The sequence below is a fragment of the Leptosomus discolor genome, chromosome 6 (genome assembly GCF_034619465.1).
Source record: "Leptosomus discolor isolate bLepDis1 chromosome 6, bLepDis1.hap2, whole genome shotgun sequence".
In the NCBI taxonomy this organism is placed as follows: Eukaryota; Metazoa; Chordata; class Aves; order Leptosomiformes; family Leptosomidae; genus Leptosomus; species Leptosomus discolor.
In genome coordinates this window covers 19,879,679-19,900,707 of record NC_141396.1, presented here as the reverse complement: position 1 = coordinate 19,900,707, position 21,029 = coordinate 19,879,679, and the positions used below count along the sequence as shown (strand labels likewise).

At 41.3% G+C, this 21,029-nt stretch overlaps 1 protein-coding gene across 4 annotated transcripts; it reads right to left on the bottom strand.

The window, feature by feature from the left end:
* Positions 1-1,083: 1,083 nt before the first annotated feature.
* Positions 1,084-7,826, bottom strand: ACTA2 (actin alpha 2, smooth muscle). 4 transcript variants are annotated; one of them, XM_009950157.2, is made up of 8 exons: positions 7,698-7,826; positions 5,841-5,969; positions 4,408-4,518; positions 3,849-3,933; positions 3,596-3,757; positions 3,168-3,359; positions 2,020-2,201; positions 1,084-1,227 (listed from the first exon to the last, which is right to left on the bottom strand). In XM_009950157.2, the coding sequence occupies exons 1-8, from the start codon at positions 7,824-7,826 to the stop codon at positions 1,084-1,086; spliced, it is 1,134 nt and encodes a 377-aa protein (XP_009948459.1). The 4 variants fall into 4 exon arrangements, with proteins under 4 accessions (XP_009948459.1, XP_086323559.1, XP_086323558.1 ...); XM_086467433.1 differs by lacking the exon at positions 3,168-3,359; XM_086467432.1 differs by lacking the exon at positions 4,408-4,518.
* Between the last annotated feature and the right edge of the window lie 13,203 nt (positions 7,827-21,029).

The window sequence follows — 21,029 nt, the reverse complement described above, 5'->3', positions numbered from 1 at the left end:
CAAAAATAAATAGCATCCTTTAGCCTGAACTCTAATGAATACAGATTGCAGCAAGTTCCTTAGAACGGACCTTTTCCAGGTCTGTCTCAGTGAATTCTTTATTCATATACACACTCTTAAGACATTATTACTTACACACTCTTAAGACATTATTACTGGCTTCAGCTTCTCTGCATATACTTCTAGTTGAATATCAGTTTTGATGTATTTAAGACTATAAATGGAATCGCAAAAATCACAGAAAAAGAAAATTGTCTAAATTATCTACTTTGATTATACTACCTGCCTCCCCCAAAAACACAGTTCTGAAGAGAAAGTGTGCTAAGCCAGCTTGATTCCCCTTTAGACCTTGCCAGAAATCACAACACAAAAATGATAGTCTGCACTTATCCTGAGGGCATATGATAGGAAAGTCATGTGTTCAATCTAATATTAGTGTTTAGATATGCTCCCAGAGAAACCAGTTTTGTTTCTTTAAACAAGACACACAGAGTTGTTGTAGTATGCATTGTACACCTGTGGGCCATACCCTATAAGAAATTAGCTTTTTCAGCATGACAGCTGTGAATTAAGAAGTGATATGGATAGATAATATTTCTGGATAGAGCAGATGCAAAGCAGAGTGCACATGCTCATCCTGATATCCAACAGATGCTATGCTCCTTTGGTACTGCCCATAACTTTGGAAGAATAAGATTGGTTCTGTTTGCAGACTAAAATGTTTTCTGAGGCTAAACTTTGACAACATGCAGCCTGATAGCAAAGAATTTTCTAGCATTGGTATCATTGAGCAAAAGGTACCGCTTTTTCTATTAAGCCCAGTATAGTGTAGTACCAAATTCGTGTCACAAGATGGAGCTTCAAACCAGCTGTAATGGTGCCTCCACAAATGCGTGTGATTTTTTTTTTTTTTTTTTAAATAGGAGCAGCAACTTCATAGCATATTTAAAATTTATTCCAAAAAAATACACAGTATCCAATTAATTAGAGTAAGTACGATGAGGAATTTATGGAATGAAATTATAAGAATGTATTTGCCTGAATACATTCACAGTAATACACTAAGAAGACATATAAAGCAATTTAAAAGCATTTGCGGTGAACAATGGATGGGCCAGCTTCATCATATTCCTGTTTGCTGATCCACATCTGCTGGAAAGTAGACAGGGAGGCAAGAATAGAACCTCCAATCCAGACGGAGTACTTACGTTCCGGAGGAGCAATGATCTGTTTAAGAAATAAAAGCATGAAGTACAACTGTCTACTGTGAATAAAATGCATTTGTTATACAACAATATTAAAGCAGTGATATTTGATACCAACAAAAACATTGTATCTGTGTGTAATCCCTGGCATTACAGTTAGCCATTGCTGCAAGCAGTAAAGTTAAGAAGTTGTTATTTGAGTCTGAGTCCAAATCCTAAATTTCTCTGCCTGAGTCAGTCTGCCAGTAAGAGCAGTGCATTTGTGTATTCATGGCTGCATATGAGAAAAGGGGAGATAATTGCTTTAGAAACATAGAATGATAGCCCAGGAGGGCTTGGAAAAATGAGTGACCTATGGAGCACTCTTACTGATATAGCTGATAAAATGTTTACAAAGCAAGGAATGGAAGATTTGAAGCAGCAGAAGGAAGATTGGCTTGTCAGTGGGTCTTTCTTTTCTGAGCTTGTAGGCCAAGGACAAAACCAGCATTTCCACTCTCCCATCTCCGCCAGCCAAAAAGGGCTGAAGAAGCTCACATATCACCCCAGAGGAAAATTTATGCTGCTAGGTCCACGCTATTCTTCTTTGGCTATGTTAGGGCAGTTTGCAGAATTCACCATGAACAAGGAAATGAGAGAAGGCTCTCTTCTTCCAGCAACAAAGTTACCAGGCGGTAGTTATTTGCTAGAAGGTACAGACATAAGTCAAAATATGTACAAAGCACTTACTTTGTAAAGTGTTGCTATGTTTCACTAGATTTTTGAGGACTTTGTACATGCCAACTCAAATAGTCTACAACTGATTGCACCATACCTTGATCTTCATAGTGCTGGGCGCCAGAGCAGTTATTTCCTTCTGCATCCTGTCTGCAATGCCCGGGTACATTGTAGTGCCTCCAGACAGCACATTGTTGGCATAAAGATCCTTTCTAATGTCTATGTCGCACTTCATGATGCTGTTGTAAGTGGTTTCATGAATGCCAGCAGACTCCATGCCTGGGGAAGATACAGAAGAACACTAAGGAAGCAATTCCCTAGACACTTAAAATTGTTTACATAGAACTGACAACATGAGCTTTAGTGTCTCTTTGGAAGACATCAGTCTTCAGAGCTGTGGAAATCTGGAAAGTCGTTCTGCAGCTGCCTAAATTGCTTAGGCGTTCCTTGGTGTACAGCCCTCCTCTCCCCCTTACACTTACAACTCCTCCTTAAAAAGAAAGCTGGGGGTGTGCAATAGTAAAGTTTCCACTAGGCTTTTGCAGGCAATCTCAAATGTCCTAAGAATTCCTTATATGGGCTTTGGATCATTTGTTTTCTTTTTTCTTGTCTTTTTTTTTTTCTTTTTTTTTTTTTTTTCAGTTAAGCCCGCTCAGAGACAGAACAGTCAAAATATGTCCTAATACCTCAAAGTATGCAACTACTTTATCTATTTCTGAGCTGAAATTTTGCCAGTTGGCAGAACTAACACTGGATTTCTGTGTGACCTCGTTGCAAGTCTGCCTTCATGGCTGTTGATTAGCATGGCATTGTCTTGGCTTTGCAAATGTGATGAACCATGGATTCAGGATCTGAAGCAGTCTTTCTGGAAAATAAAAGTAGTGCTTCCTGCCTGCCCCCACCAAGCACATTCAAACTACAATCCTCACACTATTTAGAAAAGTGACTTTGTGGCCGCACTTCTTATAGTAGCCAACCGCATAGCATACAAATGGCACTGGCCGAATGCCAGAAGTCAGGAATAAATATTCAGGGTTTATTTTGGGAAAGCATTTTGCCTTATTTTTTCACATGAAGTTCTTCCCACCATATTAATAATGCTGTTCTAAGAGATTATTTTATAACGAGTGCTAGGACATACTTGTGTGTAGGTCTGAATGAGTCAGCAATGGGACAAAATCAAAAGAAAATAGGGACTTGATATTTATATGCAGTTTACCAAGGCAGAACAATCATGGAACCTACCAATGAAAGATGGCTGGAAGAGGGTCTCTGGGCAGCGGAAGCGTTCATTTCCAATGGTGATCACCTGACCATCAGGAAGCTCATAGCTTTTTTCCAGAGAGGAGGAAGAGGCAGCAGTGGCCATCTCATTTTCAAAGTCCAGGGCCACATAACATAGCTTCTCCTTGATGTCACGGACAATTTCACGCTCCGCTGTCAAGAGGATTCAATCTTTAGAATGGCATTCAGGAAGGACCCAGACATGTTGACAGGTTGTTCACTTTTATCCTCCCCCATTTTTTAAACAAATCCTCTGCTAGTCTTGCAGGAGACTTTCCTGTTGGATTCCTTCTTGTGTGTATTCAACTGCAGAGGCACTGCTAGTCCTTCCAAGCCACTAGAAGCATTGCACATTAAACAACTCTCCTCAGTCAGCAGCGTGTCCTTACCAGTGGTCACAAAGGAGTAGCCACGTTCCGTCAGGATTTTCATGAGGTAGTCTGTCAGGTCACGGCCAGCCAGGTCCAGACGCATGATGGCATGTGGCAGGGCGTAGCCTTCATAAATCGGCACATTGTGGGTGACACCATCCCCAGAGTCAAGCACAATCCCTTTGAGAAGATAACACATGATTCATTCCCAGGTGCACATCAACACACTTCACTATTTCAAACATCTATGTCATGTTCCCCATAGGCCTACCTGTGGTACGTCCAGAAGCATAGAGGGACAGAACAGCTTGAATAGCTACATACATGGCTGGCACATTGAAAGTCTCGAACATAATCTGAAATGCAATTAAAATAATTGCCTTAACACTAGGGATTTTAGCTTAGTGAAGCAATTTACTGAAAGAGAAGGAGAAGACAAGATTTTCATATATCTTGATGGTTGGTAATAACAAGGAAGGAAAATACAAAATCTAAATACAAAAATAAGTGTCCTATAAGACATCTCCCTGTGTCTGGCCCATATCTTTAACATACGAACATAGACACATGCACATATTAAAGATAATATTGTAATAGGTCTGGCATAAAAACAGAGTAAGATGACATAAAGCTTTGACAGACTGAAGTACTCACATTCAAAGCAGGTACACTGATTTTCTGAAGTAAATGTAATAATATACAAATATGACAGGTGGTCTTCGATAACTAAGAGAGATAGAATACTGGACAGCATGACTAACTGAAATGAAGTTCACACCCTTTTGAAATCACAAAATTGGAATTATTCCTTAGCTTTAGTGTGAGCTTACCTGGGTCATTTTCTCTCGGTTGGCTTTGGGATTCAGTGGTGCTTCAGTTAGCAGAGTCGGGTGTTCTTCAGGTGCAACACGGAGCTCATTATAGAAAGAGTGATGCCAGATCTGAGGACAATGGGAGAAGCCAAAGGAAAGAAACAGCATCAGCCAGCAGATCAGAATCACTTCCAGACAGGTGTTGTGCTCCAGCACTCTTCTTACAGCCCTAGAGACAGGCTAGTAATGTTTCTCATGCAGTTGTTCTTATTGACTTCATAGAGATTACCAAAGTAACTGGAGAACAAAAAAGCACTATCCTCAGGTTTTACTGCTAGTAATATATGACTTATTTCAAGGACACATAAGTTAATGAAAATAAATATTATTCTTACAGTAGAAGAGACAGAGCAGGACAGCCTTGGTTCCAGCAACACTATTTGAATAATGATTGAAGGTAAAACAGTTCCAGAACAACTCCAGAACATCCAGACCCACATAGCAAGAGTTCAATAGATAATGGGCCTCTTGAAGACAGTTTCATCTTTTGGTTTGTAGAGGCCAGCCCCAGAATTCATAAACAGGAATGAAGGCAAATGGTTCGTGAGGCTGAAAGTCAACTTGTGTTTATCACCTCCACACAACTCATTCCTACCAGCTATAAAAATCTGAGGCCAAGTCGACCGCAATGAGGAGGTTAATATGCCAATAAGAAGTAAAAGCACCAAAGACTGTCTAAAGGCCAAGAAGTTTTTCCTAAGCTTGTTTTCAAGCTGGTGGTGATTAGAGACCAGTTGATATGTTAGGCATCTGAAAGGTTTTGCTTCCAAGTAAAACCTACAGTGCTATGAGAGTCAGTAAGTCCTGTGTGACTCCACACATTTGCAGTGTGTTGTGATGTCCCAGCTGTTCCAAATAGCCCTGTTTCCACAGCACAATATTAGACAGAGGTACCATCTTGGAAAATATATCAACCGTACACACTGTGACAATAAACATGGTTCTGGAAGCCTTTCATCCAAATACTGGCTCTGAAATAGATGCATTGCACTGCAATATTGCTAATCTTTCAGGCATTAAAAAGTATGTGTGTAAACAGTGCCCTCCACGTCAGAATTACATACATGCTTTGCATTTTTGCAAAAACAGACACCTTCTTAAATTCCATTTCCTTAATAGTAAATTGAGGATATCCCTTTTCTTTCCTTCCCCCACCCTCCCCTCCAGTATTTAGCATGTATTTATAGATCAGACTGGAGTCAAAGAACTCCCAATATTTATTTTGATGCACTCCTAGTGATACTTGAGCTTTACGTGCAAGTTAACGTTTGGTGTTAACAAGCTTCTCATTAAACCGCTTTCATCTAAGATTTAGTGGGTATTCTGTAAACATTTCATTCAAGTAGTTCTTTTTATCAGTGATACACATCAACTTTTCAAAGCTTAAATACCTTCTCCATGTCATCCCAGTTTGTAATGATGCCATGTTCTATGGGGTATTTCAACGTCAGGATTCCTCTCTTGCTTTGAGCCTCGTCACCTACGTAGCTGTCTTTTTGACCCATACCAACCATCACACCCTATAAAATAACACAAATGGAGTTAGTCTCTCAGGGAGAGGTGTCACAAAGTAGATAGAACATTAGCTGTGAAAGAAATCCCATTGCTAGTTATACTAGTTAAAAATACTAATGAATAGATAATTACTTGCTCTTTAGTTGACAAAATCAAATGTTTAGTTCACTTAAACTTCTGGAGGTCATGTTTCCACTACAGTTTAAGTAAACAGAACAAATACAATGTTAAATGCATCAAGGTAAAGTGGAAAAATAGGGTTGTTTTAGTGTTCATTATTATTTAGGGATGAACCGTCTGCTAAACTATAATAAAGTGGAGTGAAAGCAGAAGGTAATATTGTGCCATCTAAGGGTCAAGATGGAGCAATACACATTTTACATTTCCCAAAGCTTAAATTTCAACATTTTTTTATCTTTTTTTTGAACACTATAATATTGTCATTAGAGACAGGCAATTTAAATCTATTGGTACAGGCTTCTTTTTAGGTATTTTTATGCATCCTGTAGAAATGGTCCATGGGCCAGAAGCTGGAAACTACTCTAGATATACACTAGTCTCTGTTAAAGTCAAAAATACTGGGGAAAAAAAACAGTATATAGTAGGATGCTTTGAATGCATAATACTCTTATCAGGACTTAGTCATTACAGACTCCAAATCTTGGCAGGTCTAACTTTCTTAAAAACGGGCAACCTGGATTTGCAATTTTTGGTGGGATGATCCTTCCTTTAGGGGACTAATACTATCTGTGGTATGTGATCAGGAAAGAAATGTTCTAGAAATCTGTATTTGTTTCCACTGTGACTGTATGGCTTGGTTTTGAGCAATTAATACTATTCGCACTATCTACAGAGGCTGGCATTTGAATATATTTTTTTAGTTATGGTAATGCCCAGAGGCCTCAATTAGACCTCCAGCCTTAGCTGCTATACTGAAAGAAGACAGACATTTCTCCAGCCCTGAGGATCTTAAAATGCATTTGATGGGTATATAATGTGCTGCATCTTACAACCAGTTTACCTCTTTCCACTTCACCAGGGCCTCAGATGGCATAGAAGCAATTAGGTGGATCTGCTAATCAGGTGGATTTATTTGTTGTGGCCTAGCCAAGCTGCTCTAGTTCATGCTAATGACGATCTGGCACAGAAACTCTCTGTATTTAACAGCTTAGAGAATAAATGTATTTTGCAGACTAATACAAGAGTGGAATGCATCATATACTCAAATGTAAACCTTGAAGCTAAAGAAACTCAACCCCAGCCAGGTGCCCATTTATAATACAGCTAAATGAATAAAGTCAGGAAAGTTAATAGGAAGCTGACTGAAAACTTCTCCTTACTCCTTTAGTTTTCCACGCATCACCTATCAGCAGTTTTTAGAGCAGCCAGAATTTCCAGATACTTCTGTGTTGGGCTTTTTTGTTTTGTTTTGTTTTAAACTAGCTTTACTTGCCAAGTTCTCTCAGTGATCCAAAATTAAGAGGCAGGGAAAAGAAGGCATAGAAGAGAGTGAAAAATGTCAGAAGGATTCCTCTCACAAAGCAGAAGATCTCCTTTGACTCAGGTAAGCGCACTTGCTGGACTCATTTTGCCTGGAAATACTGTGTTACACAGATCACCCAGGGCTGGGCTAGCCCCAGACACAGGAAAAGGTGCCCTGGGGTGGAGAGCTGGGGATGGGGCAGCAAAGCTTTCTACAAGCCCAGTGTGGAATAATCAAAGCAGTTCATCACCTGGTGCCTGGGACGACCCACAATGGAAGGGAAAACTGCTCTTGGAGCATCGTCCCCAGCGAAGCCAGCTTTACAGAGCCCTGAGCCATTGTCACAAACAAGGGCAGTGCTGTCCTCTTCCTCGCACATCTTCTACGTCAACGTGCTCAGGCCCTCCAGACAGAAAATGGCCCCTATGAAAATAGCAGGAAAGAATTAAAAAAAGAACAAAACCAAAACACCACCACCACCACCACAACAACAAAACAAAACAACAACAACAAACATACTCAGGTAGCAGACCCACCCTTGAAGACAGACATGGTTGTATGAAAGCAACCAACACCAGTAAAGAGAGGTATGGCACCAGTTTGGCATTCACAAGGCCTGCAAGGCTGTATGAGGAAACTGGCTTTCTTTTGAAAATGCTAGAGGTTTCAGCCACATCTGCCAGAGGGCTGTATGCACTAGAGATTATCCAAGGGATGCCAGAGGAGACTTCCAGTCCTACAGCACAGGCAGACAGATCAGGGAGCAGCAAATATTTATCTAAATTTGGTCACAGAAATCAATGGCTGGGGGTGGGTGTGAGATAAAGAGAACGCTGGACTGACAGCTGCAAAAATGAAGATCCCTTTGCATCAGATTTGGCACAACTTCTCCTGCTTTTCTATCACCCTGACAAAATCCTAACACATGGAAAGCTGTCAAAGGTAAGAGCTCTTCAGTCTTCCCTCTTCAGTTGTGGGCTTCCCAAACACTAACCACATTAAATGCTCTGTATGTACCAGGGGTGTTTTCCTGATGCAGGTATTAATCCACTGGGTGATGATGCCCAATTAAGTCTACATTTAACCTTTCAAAACAGATTAAATGTTCCAAATTAAAAAGGAAAAAAAAAAAAAAAAAAAAAAAAAAGGCATTTTCCAGCCCTCCCCTATTCACTCAGAAAAAATAACCCACCTTTAAAATGAAGTCAGGGGCAGTATGTGTTTTAAAAACAGGCCATAACATATGCTCTGCCATCATTTATATCAGCTAATAAACTGCATTTGTAGAGTGGCAGAGTAATTGATGTTGGCTCCTTGTCTCAGTAAAAAGAAACTGTTTTCCTCCTCTGGCAACAGGAAGATAATATGGGTAATAAAAATGCTTTGAAGGCTTTGTATTAAAGTTGATTACAGAAACAAGCACTGAATACCAGGACTCAAGAAGAACTATTTGCTCACAATTTATAGCGTGGTAGGGAATCACTTGGCTAGCTCTGAGCTGGGGCTTCCATGTAGAGTTCAACAAATTGCAATGTGTTAACAGCTAAAGGAGACAGCTGTCATCCACAGACCAGCTGGCTCCACATGCAGTCTCCAAAACCTCCTGCCATGGGAATACTGGAAGCTCAGAACAAAGTGGGAATGGAGTCGGCAAGAGCATGGCCGAAGAACAAGGGAGCCCACAATCTGTTTAGCCTCTACAATGGATGGAACAAGCATAGAAAATTCTCCCAAATCCTTCATTTAAGATCCCCTGTCTCTCCCCAGCCAGGCAGTCACAAGACGTGGCTGCAGCACCACTCCTGCAGGCTGCACGGGCATAGCTCCCAGGAGACGACAAGGATAGGGAAATCTTAACTTGATATATTACAGATATTTTACCATTATTATTGGGACAGGAAAGTAGGTTGCAATTTTTGCATTTATTAAACTCCTGGGAAAACACACTCTTTATATTCAAACATTTACTGAATGGAGTACATGAATGAACAGACTGGTTTGGACAAACCATTTCCTAATTAGGAAATAGGCTTTTCAACTGTCTGTTTTTGGAACAGAGTTCGAGGTCAGGGGTTTGCTCAAACCCATGCAGATAATGCAATGCCAAAAATCACTTAGGGGAGGGGAAAGAAGGGGGCAGGAAAGGCTACGTTTCTGAGCTTAGTGGACTCTAAGTGAAAACCATATTTAGTAATATAGCAGAAAAAGTTGAAAAGTCAAAACTGGATTATTTCAGACAGGACTCTGATGCCAACCAGTCAGTTAGAGCTCAGGACTGCCATGGCACGCAGTAACAACATCTTACAGCAGTGGATCTCGCTCAGTACTGTGGAAGAAAGGAAATTTTTCTCCCAAGTAATTAATGCAGTATTTAGCCTCTTTCTTCTACCTGCTTAACATCTAAAGATAACCAATCACCTCATCAATCTCCAGAACAAGCTATTAAGAGAACTCCAGCCCCACAAGAAATACTGTGTAGCTTGTTCCATAATGAAATGATTAGCATTTTACAGAACAGTAGTTTCATGTACATAGACACAAGGATGAATTCACACACATCCTCATTGTATCCTATTAGATGCTGTTAATTTGCACAATTCCAGCTCTTCTTACCGTCACATTCCCCAAAACACTCACGTCACCTTACACTGAGTTAACAGCACTGAAGCAAACCTGCTGAGAAATGCTACTACATACCCCTTCAGGACCTCTGTTCTGTCCCAAACTAACACCCCAAGTTCAGACAGGTTCGTTTAAACATGAATATAGCTGTAATTCCAGCTGTGGCATTACACAGACTGTGTCTTTATACAATTGCTGGAGTGCTGGGGGAATCAGCAAAATCTAGAACTTTTCTTTCCCTTTCAGAAGTGCTATAAAATAAAGACAACTCAGTATAGATACTACAAGCATTTTATCAATTCAATTCTAATAAGTAAGTTTGTTTAAGTGAACTATAGCACTGCAGTACATCTTCCTGAATAGCTTCTGTTTGACATTATTTAATTGAAGTCCTCCAGCAATCTGTAAATCATGCTGTTGGTTCAGTGCCACTTACCCTGACAGTGCTTGGCTGGGGATAGCTGCTCTGGGATGATGCACTCTGTATCTGAAAGCTCTGAGGTTATATAGCCCCTTCAGCTCTTCTCCTCCCACTAGCCTCCCAAACAAGGAGCAGAGACAGACAGAGACAGAGCTGAAGTCTCTAACAAAACCATATAGGGACCTTATTACAAAAACCTCTAATCTGGGTGGCCACAGGCCCTGGGTCTTTTCCACTGCATTCCAGTGTAGAGCTCGTGAAACAGGAGGAGACTTTCAGCTGTGTAAGATAAACACTTTAAAACTTCAGGAGAGTTGCTAAAATACAGACAGACAGTGTGCCCACAATAGACACGCTCTGGCAGGAGGAGCATGTGTTCAAACAAGAAAAGTCCAGGCCTCCATAGTAACATCCAAGAGATAGAATGAGAAATTGGAAGAGCAGTCACTTATAATAGGGAAGGTGTTTTCAAAGAAATCCTTTGCTTTCATTAAAGATTTTTGACAAAAACAATGAAAATATTTCTGGCAAGCTAAACAGCTGCTGAAGTTTGTTACAAAGTCTCTTTAAAAGCTTCTATTTTGTTTGTATGCTAAACATTGCCCACAGGGTTAAGGGTAGGAAAAAAGTACCTGTTGTTGCATAGGGTTCACAGCGAAGTCTTTGAAGGTTGTGAAAATGTTCTGTTAAAAGATTGTTATGATCCCCTCTGAATTGTGATGAGTTAGAATACATTCTGTTTCTCCATCAGCTTCTTTTCAAAACCCTAGGACCTGCAGGCCAACTTCACCCTAATGCTACTCCACTGATGGCCACGAGTCTGGGCTGTCATAAACTCGCATCTCAAATTGTTCATAATGAAGTTGTTGAATTTTATAACCTCCAACTAGCTTTTCCGTTGAACATATTTTTAGCAAATAAAGCGAGGGTTCTCACTGTACAAGTTATTTTCAGGAAGGGACTGGATTTTTACAGCTGTAGCCAGCTGTTCTCTGGACAGGCTGATTCTTGTGAAGAAGTCCTTTCATAGTCAACAACATTTTGTCATTAAGTTTGTACGAAAGACCAGAAACCAGCATCTCTAAACTCCAATACTAAACATTACAAATTCAAAACTGCTCTACATACAAAAGCCAAGAAAGATGTGAGAATCCAAATGAGAACCTTGCTTTTTGAGTGTTGTTACAATGGGGAGGGGCATCATGTGTTTGATTACAGAGTGTTTGCTGCATAATTGAGTAGTCTTAATGCAAGAAAACCTCCTGTAAAACCACAGTGGGAGTTTTTCTGATGTAGAGATTTAAGGATTAGGCCACTAGCAGAGATAGCAGATAGGCAGAATTATGGATTGAAGACCAAAAGGAATTTAACTTTTAAGGAAAGGAACTTTTAAGGAATGTAACTGCCTTTGAGGGTCAGAAACAGAAGCTAACAAGTGTTGGAACATGAGCCATGCAAAAGCTATTTATTATTTCACTTCCAGCATTGGGGCAAAAAATAAGACATATTTTTAAAAAAGGGTGGTGGGGAACCCACCAAGGCAAGCAACCTAAAACAATGGACATAAACAGATCCTTTTTTGCATATCTCCAACTGACACTCAAAGGGCAGCCAAAACCAAATTCTTAGTTTTCAAACAACACTCAAAAACATAGCTGAGAAAAGCTGCATACCTTGTATAGAATGTATGGTATTAGATGAGGGAATTCATGTAAAGGGGAAGGAGAATTTCACACAGCAGAAACCTTCACTGCAGTATCATGTCTGATTTTGATACAAACATCAATTACCTCCTAGGTTGGAGGAAACATAATCCAAGGTTTTCAGAAGCATCATCTACTACTACACCTTGGAAATACCAAGGCTGGGACAAAGATCCAAAAGAATCCAAACTCTTCACCTTAATGAGAAGAGGTTCACACTAGCAAAAAACTTACTGATGGTGGTGCTATAGCAAATACAGCGTGTATGAGCTTCAAGAGCCCAGTAAACAGCCCTTCAGTAGAACTGGTACACCATTCACACTGCACCTCAACATAGCTAGAAAAACAGGTGACAGTTTTCTACAAGAGGCCTCCATAGATATTATAGGAGGCAGTGGCCACACCACAGATACCTTTGTATCTCTGTTAAGCTTCATCCAAGTTCCTGTAAACTTAGCCTGGTGTGTACCACAATTACTAGTGGTGGCAATGATGGCAGCAGCAGCCCCTTGGCTGCTGTGAGGAATGGTTATTTGGGTGGGGATCACATGTCGCCTTGCCTGTCACTGGCACCAAAGATTTGGGAATCCTAGCTTTCAGGGTACTCAAGAAAAACATACAGCTCACATAGAGTCTCATTCAGAGCAGGCAATTGTTGATATGGTGATAAAGAGGAAACACCAGCTGTTTGGTGGGACCTACCATATGAAGGATATTTGTTAGAGACAGGGCTATGCAGACTAGAAGAGAGAAATAAGCCCAGAGGCTGAGCAGTAGTGATGGATACACAGGAACAGCACAGGAAAAACGTAGAGATGCTGCACAACTGTGCCTCCAGCACACAATGGAGAGCCAGCACTCAGCAGGCAGCTCGTCTCTGGGGCGTTACGTTATGGAAGGTCCTGGGGCAGGAAGGAAGGAAGGCAGGCAAACAGGTGAACTAAGCAAGGAAATGAGGTCAGTCTGGCTCGAAGGATATTATAGAATATAGGTATTTCTTTTCTTTTTAGTAATTCCATGCTCAAGTTATGATCACATAGATATTACTAGAGATAAAAACACATGGGAAAAAAATCACATTAGTAGGTTATACCTTTCTTCTCAGCAACATAGGTCACTGCCAGAGGGGTGGTGGGGAATGGGAGAATATACTTGGCATGAGACAGAATAAGAACCTAAAGAGAACTGAACAGAACAAGTTTTCTGAGAACCAAGCCTAAAAGCTGGGAACCAAACCTCTGAACCCTCCTCTACGCTACGGACACATACCATCTGAGCCCAAACAATTTTTTGCAAGAAAAAGAACACAGCACCATTCCTGAAAGTAGTTTAGCTTCCCTTCTGGAGGCCACTTCCATCACCAGTTTCTTCTGCCTATCTTTCAGTACTTATCCCACTCATTTGTATAGAAACCACTGCAGCACAATTTGCCTAGTGTGTCTATACCCTGAGGTTCTAATTCTTTCATTGGCGTATCTTTTCATAGCCAAAATCTATGGTTTTTATTTGGCTCCCATGAGAACTTCTCTGTTTGTCCATGCTAAATCCTTTTGCAGTTTCCATCACAGAAGTATGTCTGGAGTATGGCCAGAGAAAGGAAAATAAGCAGAAAAAGTAATTTTGCCTCTTTCTTTCCTACCCTTTTCCTTGATCTCTTTATAGTGATGCTAGCAAAGTTCAGATGCACATTGGGACTTCCCTATTGACTTCAAGCATCTTTCAAGATATGAGTGGAAACACTTAGCTATATGTTCCTTAAGTTCCTTAAGTTCTTTGTTTTTCAGTAACTTGGGCAGATTGCCATATAGATGCAAAATGTGCTTGGCACTCCACAGCAGCAGGATCTGTATAGCCACCACGCCTAGGAAATGGGCTTCAGCTGGCCTGAAGAATGCCAGCTCAGAGGCCATGCACCAGTTCATAGATGCCATTCTTTTTTGGTAAACGAGGGCAGAAGCTGCAGTCTTATCCCAACTGCTATAGAAAACCAGGAATAGAGTAACCCGTTTGCTCATAACTACAAGCCATTACTTTATAAGGGAATACAACTTCTGAGACATGCATGGAGACCTTCCTGCCTACATACAATTGGCTGTTTAGGAATGAGGCTCTGCTAAATATGTCTCTGGCTCCTTTTTATTTGGGGATTCCTTTCATCTTCGTAGCATTAGCAGAATCTCTAAATGTTTTGGTTTGTCTGGCTTCAAGCCCTCTCCTCTATCTCATTGATAGGCTTTACACTTCCCCACTCCCTGTTTTGAGAAAGACAGGAATAAATAAGCTGTAGGGAGCAGAAAGTCCCTCTAATAACCTAATTCATTCCAGCTGTCACACAGTATGCATCTGTAAAGTGTCAGATCAACCGTAAGCCGTCAGACCCATAGATTAGCTTTCTCTATGACTGCCAGGCTCTTGCACTGGTCTCTCTCTAATAACTAGGATAGAACAGCTCTAATCATTCTCAAATACGGACGTTTTCAATGTACAAAGTTTGGAAATTAGTTTTGCCAGTCCTGTTCAAGAGCTAGAGGATTCAGTGTTTGCTTCCTGGGCCTCTTGAGCAGGGTGATGAAGGATGTTAATTCACAACCTTCCTTCATCTTCTGGACAAGGTATCTTCCTCCATGGTAATGTGGTAAAGTTATCCATCATTCAAAATCAAAGGAATGTATTCAAAGTAAAAATGAGCTAATGGCTCCCTCCCCATCCTTCTTAGGTAAATAAATAGAACATAAGAATGAGCGCTGCTGGGTCAGGCCAATATCCATCCAGCTCAGTATCCTGTCTCTGAGATTTCCTGATAGCAGATGCTTAGGAAAGCAATGGGACGCCTACAGTGATAATTTTCTTCCTATATCCTTTCTGCTTCCTTAGGTGCAGCATAAGGATTTCTTGAGACAGGAGTTTGTAGCTGTATCTTCATGCATAATAGATGCGGACAGATTTTTTTCTCCATAAATTTGCCTAATTTAAACGCAAAGAGATAGAGTGCCCCCCGTGATTTTTTGTGGAAATAAGCTCTACATTTTATCTGCAAGACAGCACCCACAGCTCATGCTCCAGCTGGTGTAGATGTGCCTAATGGTAAAAAGAAAACATCAAATATATCAGAAGCATAGTCAAAGGAACACTGTCTTTAGATCAAGAGCTGCAAATCCACCAGAGATCCTGGATAAGCCCTCAGGCCACTGACCAAGGCTGAGTTCTGCCTCACTGTGCATAAACTCTTAGCAGCACCTCAATAGTTTGTTCACAGTTCATGTAGACGTATCTGTCCTAAATGACACTGTAGACAAGGCTTCACGAAACGTTACATTGGCATATTGCCTACTGCTCAGAGAGAACAACCCCCTAGAGGATTATCAGAACCTCTCCAGTAATATGCTATCTAAATTTGTCAAAATGTACATGAAATGAAATCTTGCCACTGTATCACTGTGAAAAACAAGCCCTGTACTCCTAAGGAAGTCAGACCTACGCAGCGTGTGCGTGGGGTAGGCAGAGCATAGGGGTCCTTCCTCCACAATAACTTCCAAGCTCCCAACCAACATATTCCCAGACTGACAGCAACAAGGAGACCAAGTTATCACCACATTTTTTGAAATAGTTGTCTTGTTATTATCTCACCAAAAGAAAGGTTTCAAAGTGAGCTTGCACAGTATGAGAAATCATATCTTTCCCATCAGAGAAATTTGCTGGAAGCAGGTTTCATAAGTCTATTACTTACAGATTAAACCTGTGGGCTCTTCACGTCTAGTTGCATCACACAGCTTCACTAGCTCAAGTGCCTTTATCAGCCAGTTTGGCTGGCCCTCCAGCAAACAGTGAGGAAAAGGCCCTCTACAGGGTAATTCCTTTCACTATCGAATTTAATAATTTTCCGTATCGCCAATTTTGCTTTTTGTGACTGACACAGCTTCTTTGCCCATGGGCTCTGGATGATGACAAACTGTGGAGTCCCCCTCACCACAAATGTCAACGAGCAGGTATTGCCTCTCCAGATGGCCCAGCCCTTGTCTCCAGCCCCTTTCTGCTGGCACCTGGGCTCCGTGCACTCAGAGCAGTTAGGTGTCGCTGCTGGGCAGGACAAGGAGACATGGCCCTGATGCAACTTCCTCATCTTTCGTATGAGCCACATAGCACAACCTATAAACAAACAACTCCTGAGAGCATAGCTGAACATTTTTTTTTTTTTTAACCTACATGAGAACCACTGTATCACAGTAAAGAAATGAGAATTACGTGGCAATAAACTAAGGAACATACAAAAAGTACAAGGGGATATCCACAACCTGACAACCAAAGTGAACACATACTTTAAAAAATACCTTAGGATAAAGAGGAAATGTACTTTCAGAATAGGCATGCTGTTACATAGAAATATACGCTGTTACATGGAATTGTCAAAAATAACGTGGCAAATGCCAACACATTTAATACATGTACATTTTCTGTAGCAGCAAAAAGATGTCAATTCAAAGGACTGCAAACCAGCTTGGGGTTTTCTATTTCAACTCCATTGCAGGAGGGTGTTAAAAGACATGCATATGTTGCATGCACCGTGCAGCAGGTTTGGATAGCCTGCATCCATCCAGGTGTTCCAGAGAACAGGCCAAAGTGTCTCCCAGAACGATAAACACTTATTTTCATTAGTCCTTGAAAATGCTTAAGGGGTTTTCCCAAAACAGGAAGAAAGGGTTTACCAAAAATTTCAAGCACGTAGTGGCAAGAAGTAGCTAATTACACACTTGCCAGATGAACACACCACTCTAAGTCAAACTATCACAGCTGCCAATATGGAATCCAAATAATAAAAAGTAAAAGGATATAATATAATCAATACTGATGAAAAAGACTTTATAAAAATTACTTCTTGTCAAGCTTTTTTTGAGAAATATCACAAACTTAGTTGTAAAAGCCCTCTAAAGCCTTCTACTTTCTAAAGCATGAAGTAATTAAAAATAAGGCAAATGCAGAGTAACATGAGAACTGTCTAGCTGCAGTCTCACAGCACAGCAGCGCAGGCAAATCACTGCTGAGTGGGTGTGATTCTGTAGGACCTTCCGAACTCATCATTGGCTGTGCACCTCAATGCCTTTATCAGTGATCTGAACAATAACGTGTTACAGATAAATGTCACAGATAAGGCGTGTGTGTGTGTGTGTGTGTGTGTGTTTTTATAACTTGCTACAATCTACATTATAGATCTAGGATAAAAGAGTCCTCCCCAGCAGATTCCTGTTTATAATATGAAGCTGTGAGAAAACTCTTTGCCTTTATGACCTGTGCAAAAGGATGCCTACCCCCATCCATCACACTTTTGCTGAATGTCATTTTGGTTGACTGAAATAAGGTGCAGACAAACACTCCTAGCAAAGTGTGCCTAACTCACCACAGGTTGCAGGAAGGACAGGACTTCACTGATGCTCTCCTCTGCCCTCTGTGCAGTGTCAACTTACCTCTGTCACACCTTCCTGCACACATCCTGGCTGCTGCTTGGGCCTGGGAGACCCTCCTGTAATCTACTGTGGTGCTCCAGTAGACTGACAGCTGACAATGGCTAGCCACTTAGCCAGGAGGAACTCAACACATCGCTATTATTCATGCTCTGGCACATTCGGTTTACAAACCTTTCCCCAGACAATGTTCTCCTCACAAGACGACTAAAGCAGGCAGGTTTTTTGCCCTTGCAGATGCATCTTAGTTACATAAGGTAGTTTCTTCTTCCTCTTTCTCACAGTCATAAAAATACGGAAAAGTACAGATAACATACTGGTTTTGTTTAATAGTTTGGTTGGTTTTCTGAAAGCGTGTCAGCATTTTCCAGTCAAATGTAGGGGTTTTCTTTCCTCTTCCACTAAATGTGTTTTACATGCCCAACTTTAACTGTTTGCTCAAATTCCCTATCAGACCAAAGAACAATGAAGGGGGTGGGGTGTTTAATGACTTTTCCTTTTACCACTGTAAGAGAGACTTAGACACGCATTTGTGAAATAAAGACAATCATCCTTCAGAAATAAAGAAAAACACAGAATTCTGCAAAGCTTTTGCTCATTCCAGCCCATTTCAAGACTGATTGTTGTATCACTGGCCTTGTGGGGGATGAAAACCATCAGGACTCAGGTCTAATCTGCCTGCAGCCCAGCTAGAGATTTCTCCAGCCTCAGCTGCTTTTTGATCCATTTCTTAGCCAGGATAAGATCACAGATACTGTTCTGTATTGCACACTCATATAGTGTGCCCATAGGGACTGGTACAGATACAGCTCTCACTGCACAAAGCTCTCCATTCCATAGGCGGAAGGTGGACATCTGCCTGCTTTCACTGTGGTTTTCAGGACTTCAAGAATATCCCAAATACCTACAGGCAGAAAATACTAAGTGATGCTGATTCATCTTCTGTTCTTCTTGCAAGTCGGTAACAGCACTAAATAAAAGACAAGGTTTTGTATATCTCCGTCTCAGAATTATGGTTTCTGTTATGTTGTCAGTCCTGTAAGTACTTCCCAGGTTTCTCTTTCTTTCAGTTCCTTGCTAATAATTTCTTGAATAGATGGAGTAACTCCTTTCACTGCTGCAAAACACTGTTGCCCAAGGATCTTGAAAATGCCTGGATAGTTTCCACATCAGGATACCAGAACTACACATAACTCTTTCAGCTTCCTAATTAGAGCCTGCTACTTACTGCATTATATTTAGCTGTCTGGGAATTCATTTACAAGGTCAAATGCTCAGACCTCTTCAATGTAATATAAATCGTTCCTCTGCACTCCGATTAGTCTGCATTACAAAGCATGATCACATTGTTTAATAAAAGGAGAAAACTATGCAATTAGCAGGTCTTCAGCATAAATATGTCCCCCTTTCTGAAATGTATTTAAATGAAACAGTGTTGCTGTAGTATTTTATAGCATTAAAAACTCAGCACCACTTGCACTGCAAATGGCCAGGCCTTCTCAGAGAATGGGCTGGGGGGAGCAGGAGACAACCACACTTGGGAAAAAAGGGCTAACATCTGGGGTTTATTTTTCTGCTTACACAATACAAGCTACTGTTTTCATGAGGGCTAGACCTTCCCTATTACCTTAATTGTAATGATTTATAGTCATTCTTCTGTAGGCTTCTTTTTGTCAGATCCTGTTTTTCATGTAGGCCCCCAGAAAAGAAAACATGGGTTTCGTACCAGGTCACTCAGAAATAGTGGAAGAGCAAGGAACAAGCTCCACATAGCAACAGCCCTCCACTGCAACAAGCCGCGAGGCTCCAGGCTCTGCCACACGACAAGTACAGGGCAGACCAAGCCGCCCCTTTGAGGGGCTGGTGGAGAAGGGGCTGGCTGCCAGCCCTGCCTTCTGGAGGGAAGGAAGTTCCCAGTTACTGATATAACATATTTTTACATCCGCTTTATGCACATGTAGTGAAATCTTAGCTTCACTCAAGACAACACCGAAATCACCATTGACCTCAAGTAAAATCATGGCTCACTGAAGTGACTCAAGGAGAGCTCAGAATCCAGTCCAAAACCTCTATTTTAAGAAGTTAAAACAATTTTCTTACAGTATTACAGCAAAGGGATGACAGTCCCTCTTCATTTCTCACACAAAACTGAGGAACCGATCTCCTCTCAGCAGGCTACCTCCAGCCAGGGGGGTTTCTGAGTACCCCGGAGCTGGGAGAAATGCATGGGAAACCTGTGGCTGTTAAAGCTGTGGCATGCACTGGCACCAGACTCTCCTGTCCACCCCATGGAACCAGAAAAGCATGTTCTGCTGTTCATCCCTCTGCAGTCCCCCAGGGAACCAGAAATGCATGTTCTGCTGTTCATCCCTCTGCAGTCCCCCAGGGAACCAGAAATGCATGTTCTGCTGTTCACCCCTCTGCAGTCCCCCATCCAGTCTCCCATTCCTATATATAAGCTGGCTGCCAGCAGGAGAGGCAGCTACTGTGGAGTGTGGAAAGGATGCCTCTTCTGAAATAGTTTGCTTCCAAGTAGTATTTGGGAAATGATTCAGCTGAAAAATATCACTAGCGTCTTATCTGGGAATGGAATAGACTGCTTTATACAGCGAACATCAGCATATCCCTTCTTGTTTTATCACCCCTGGAGATGCACAGCTTTCTAAGCCCATCATTTAATTGCTGACGAGAATCACTGACAGAAAACAATCAACTGCATTTTGACAGAAATATAAATTAGCCTGTACTACATACTCATTTCAGTTGCTTCATGGTCATAAAAGCTTGACTACGCAGCTGAAGAGAGAAGATATGACTCACTCCTGTAGCTGCATGAGCTACCTAGGCCTCTTGTCTGTTTGTGCAGATGTGTGGTAGAAGTGGGTGAGTAGGTGAAGGCAGGGAGCAGTGACAGCCCCACCACCTCCAAACCTTGCTCCTACCACAACAGCCCATCTCTGCCAGAATCTAGCTCTTGATCACCTGTCTACCCGAAACGCAAGCCCTGGTTAAAAGCACACAGCAGTGCCAGGAGACAAACATTCAGACCAAGATCACTGCATCCTGTTCTCACTCTGAAGGATGTTTGATGTCACAGAGGATGCTGAACTGCATCTAGATGTTAGTGGGAGGGATAAAACTTTTCACATCACTGTACCCTCCTTCCCCCAAGAGTTTCAAAGTGTAAGCAGTATTTAAAAAAAAAAAAAAAATCTGAAAGAGTCTGGAGTCTCAGCCACAAGGCACTGCTTTATCTAAGCATGCTAGTCTCACTTGTTAGCTGATATCCCAGAAAGAGGAGCATGACAGAGCAAAGCAAACCAGTGGAACTAAATCCCAAAAGACATTTCTTACCATTTCAGAAATTCTGACCAACTACA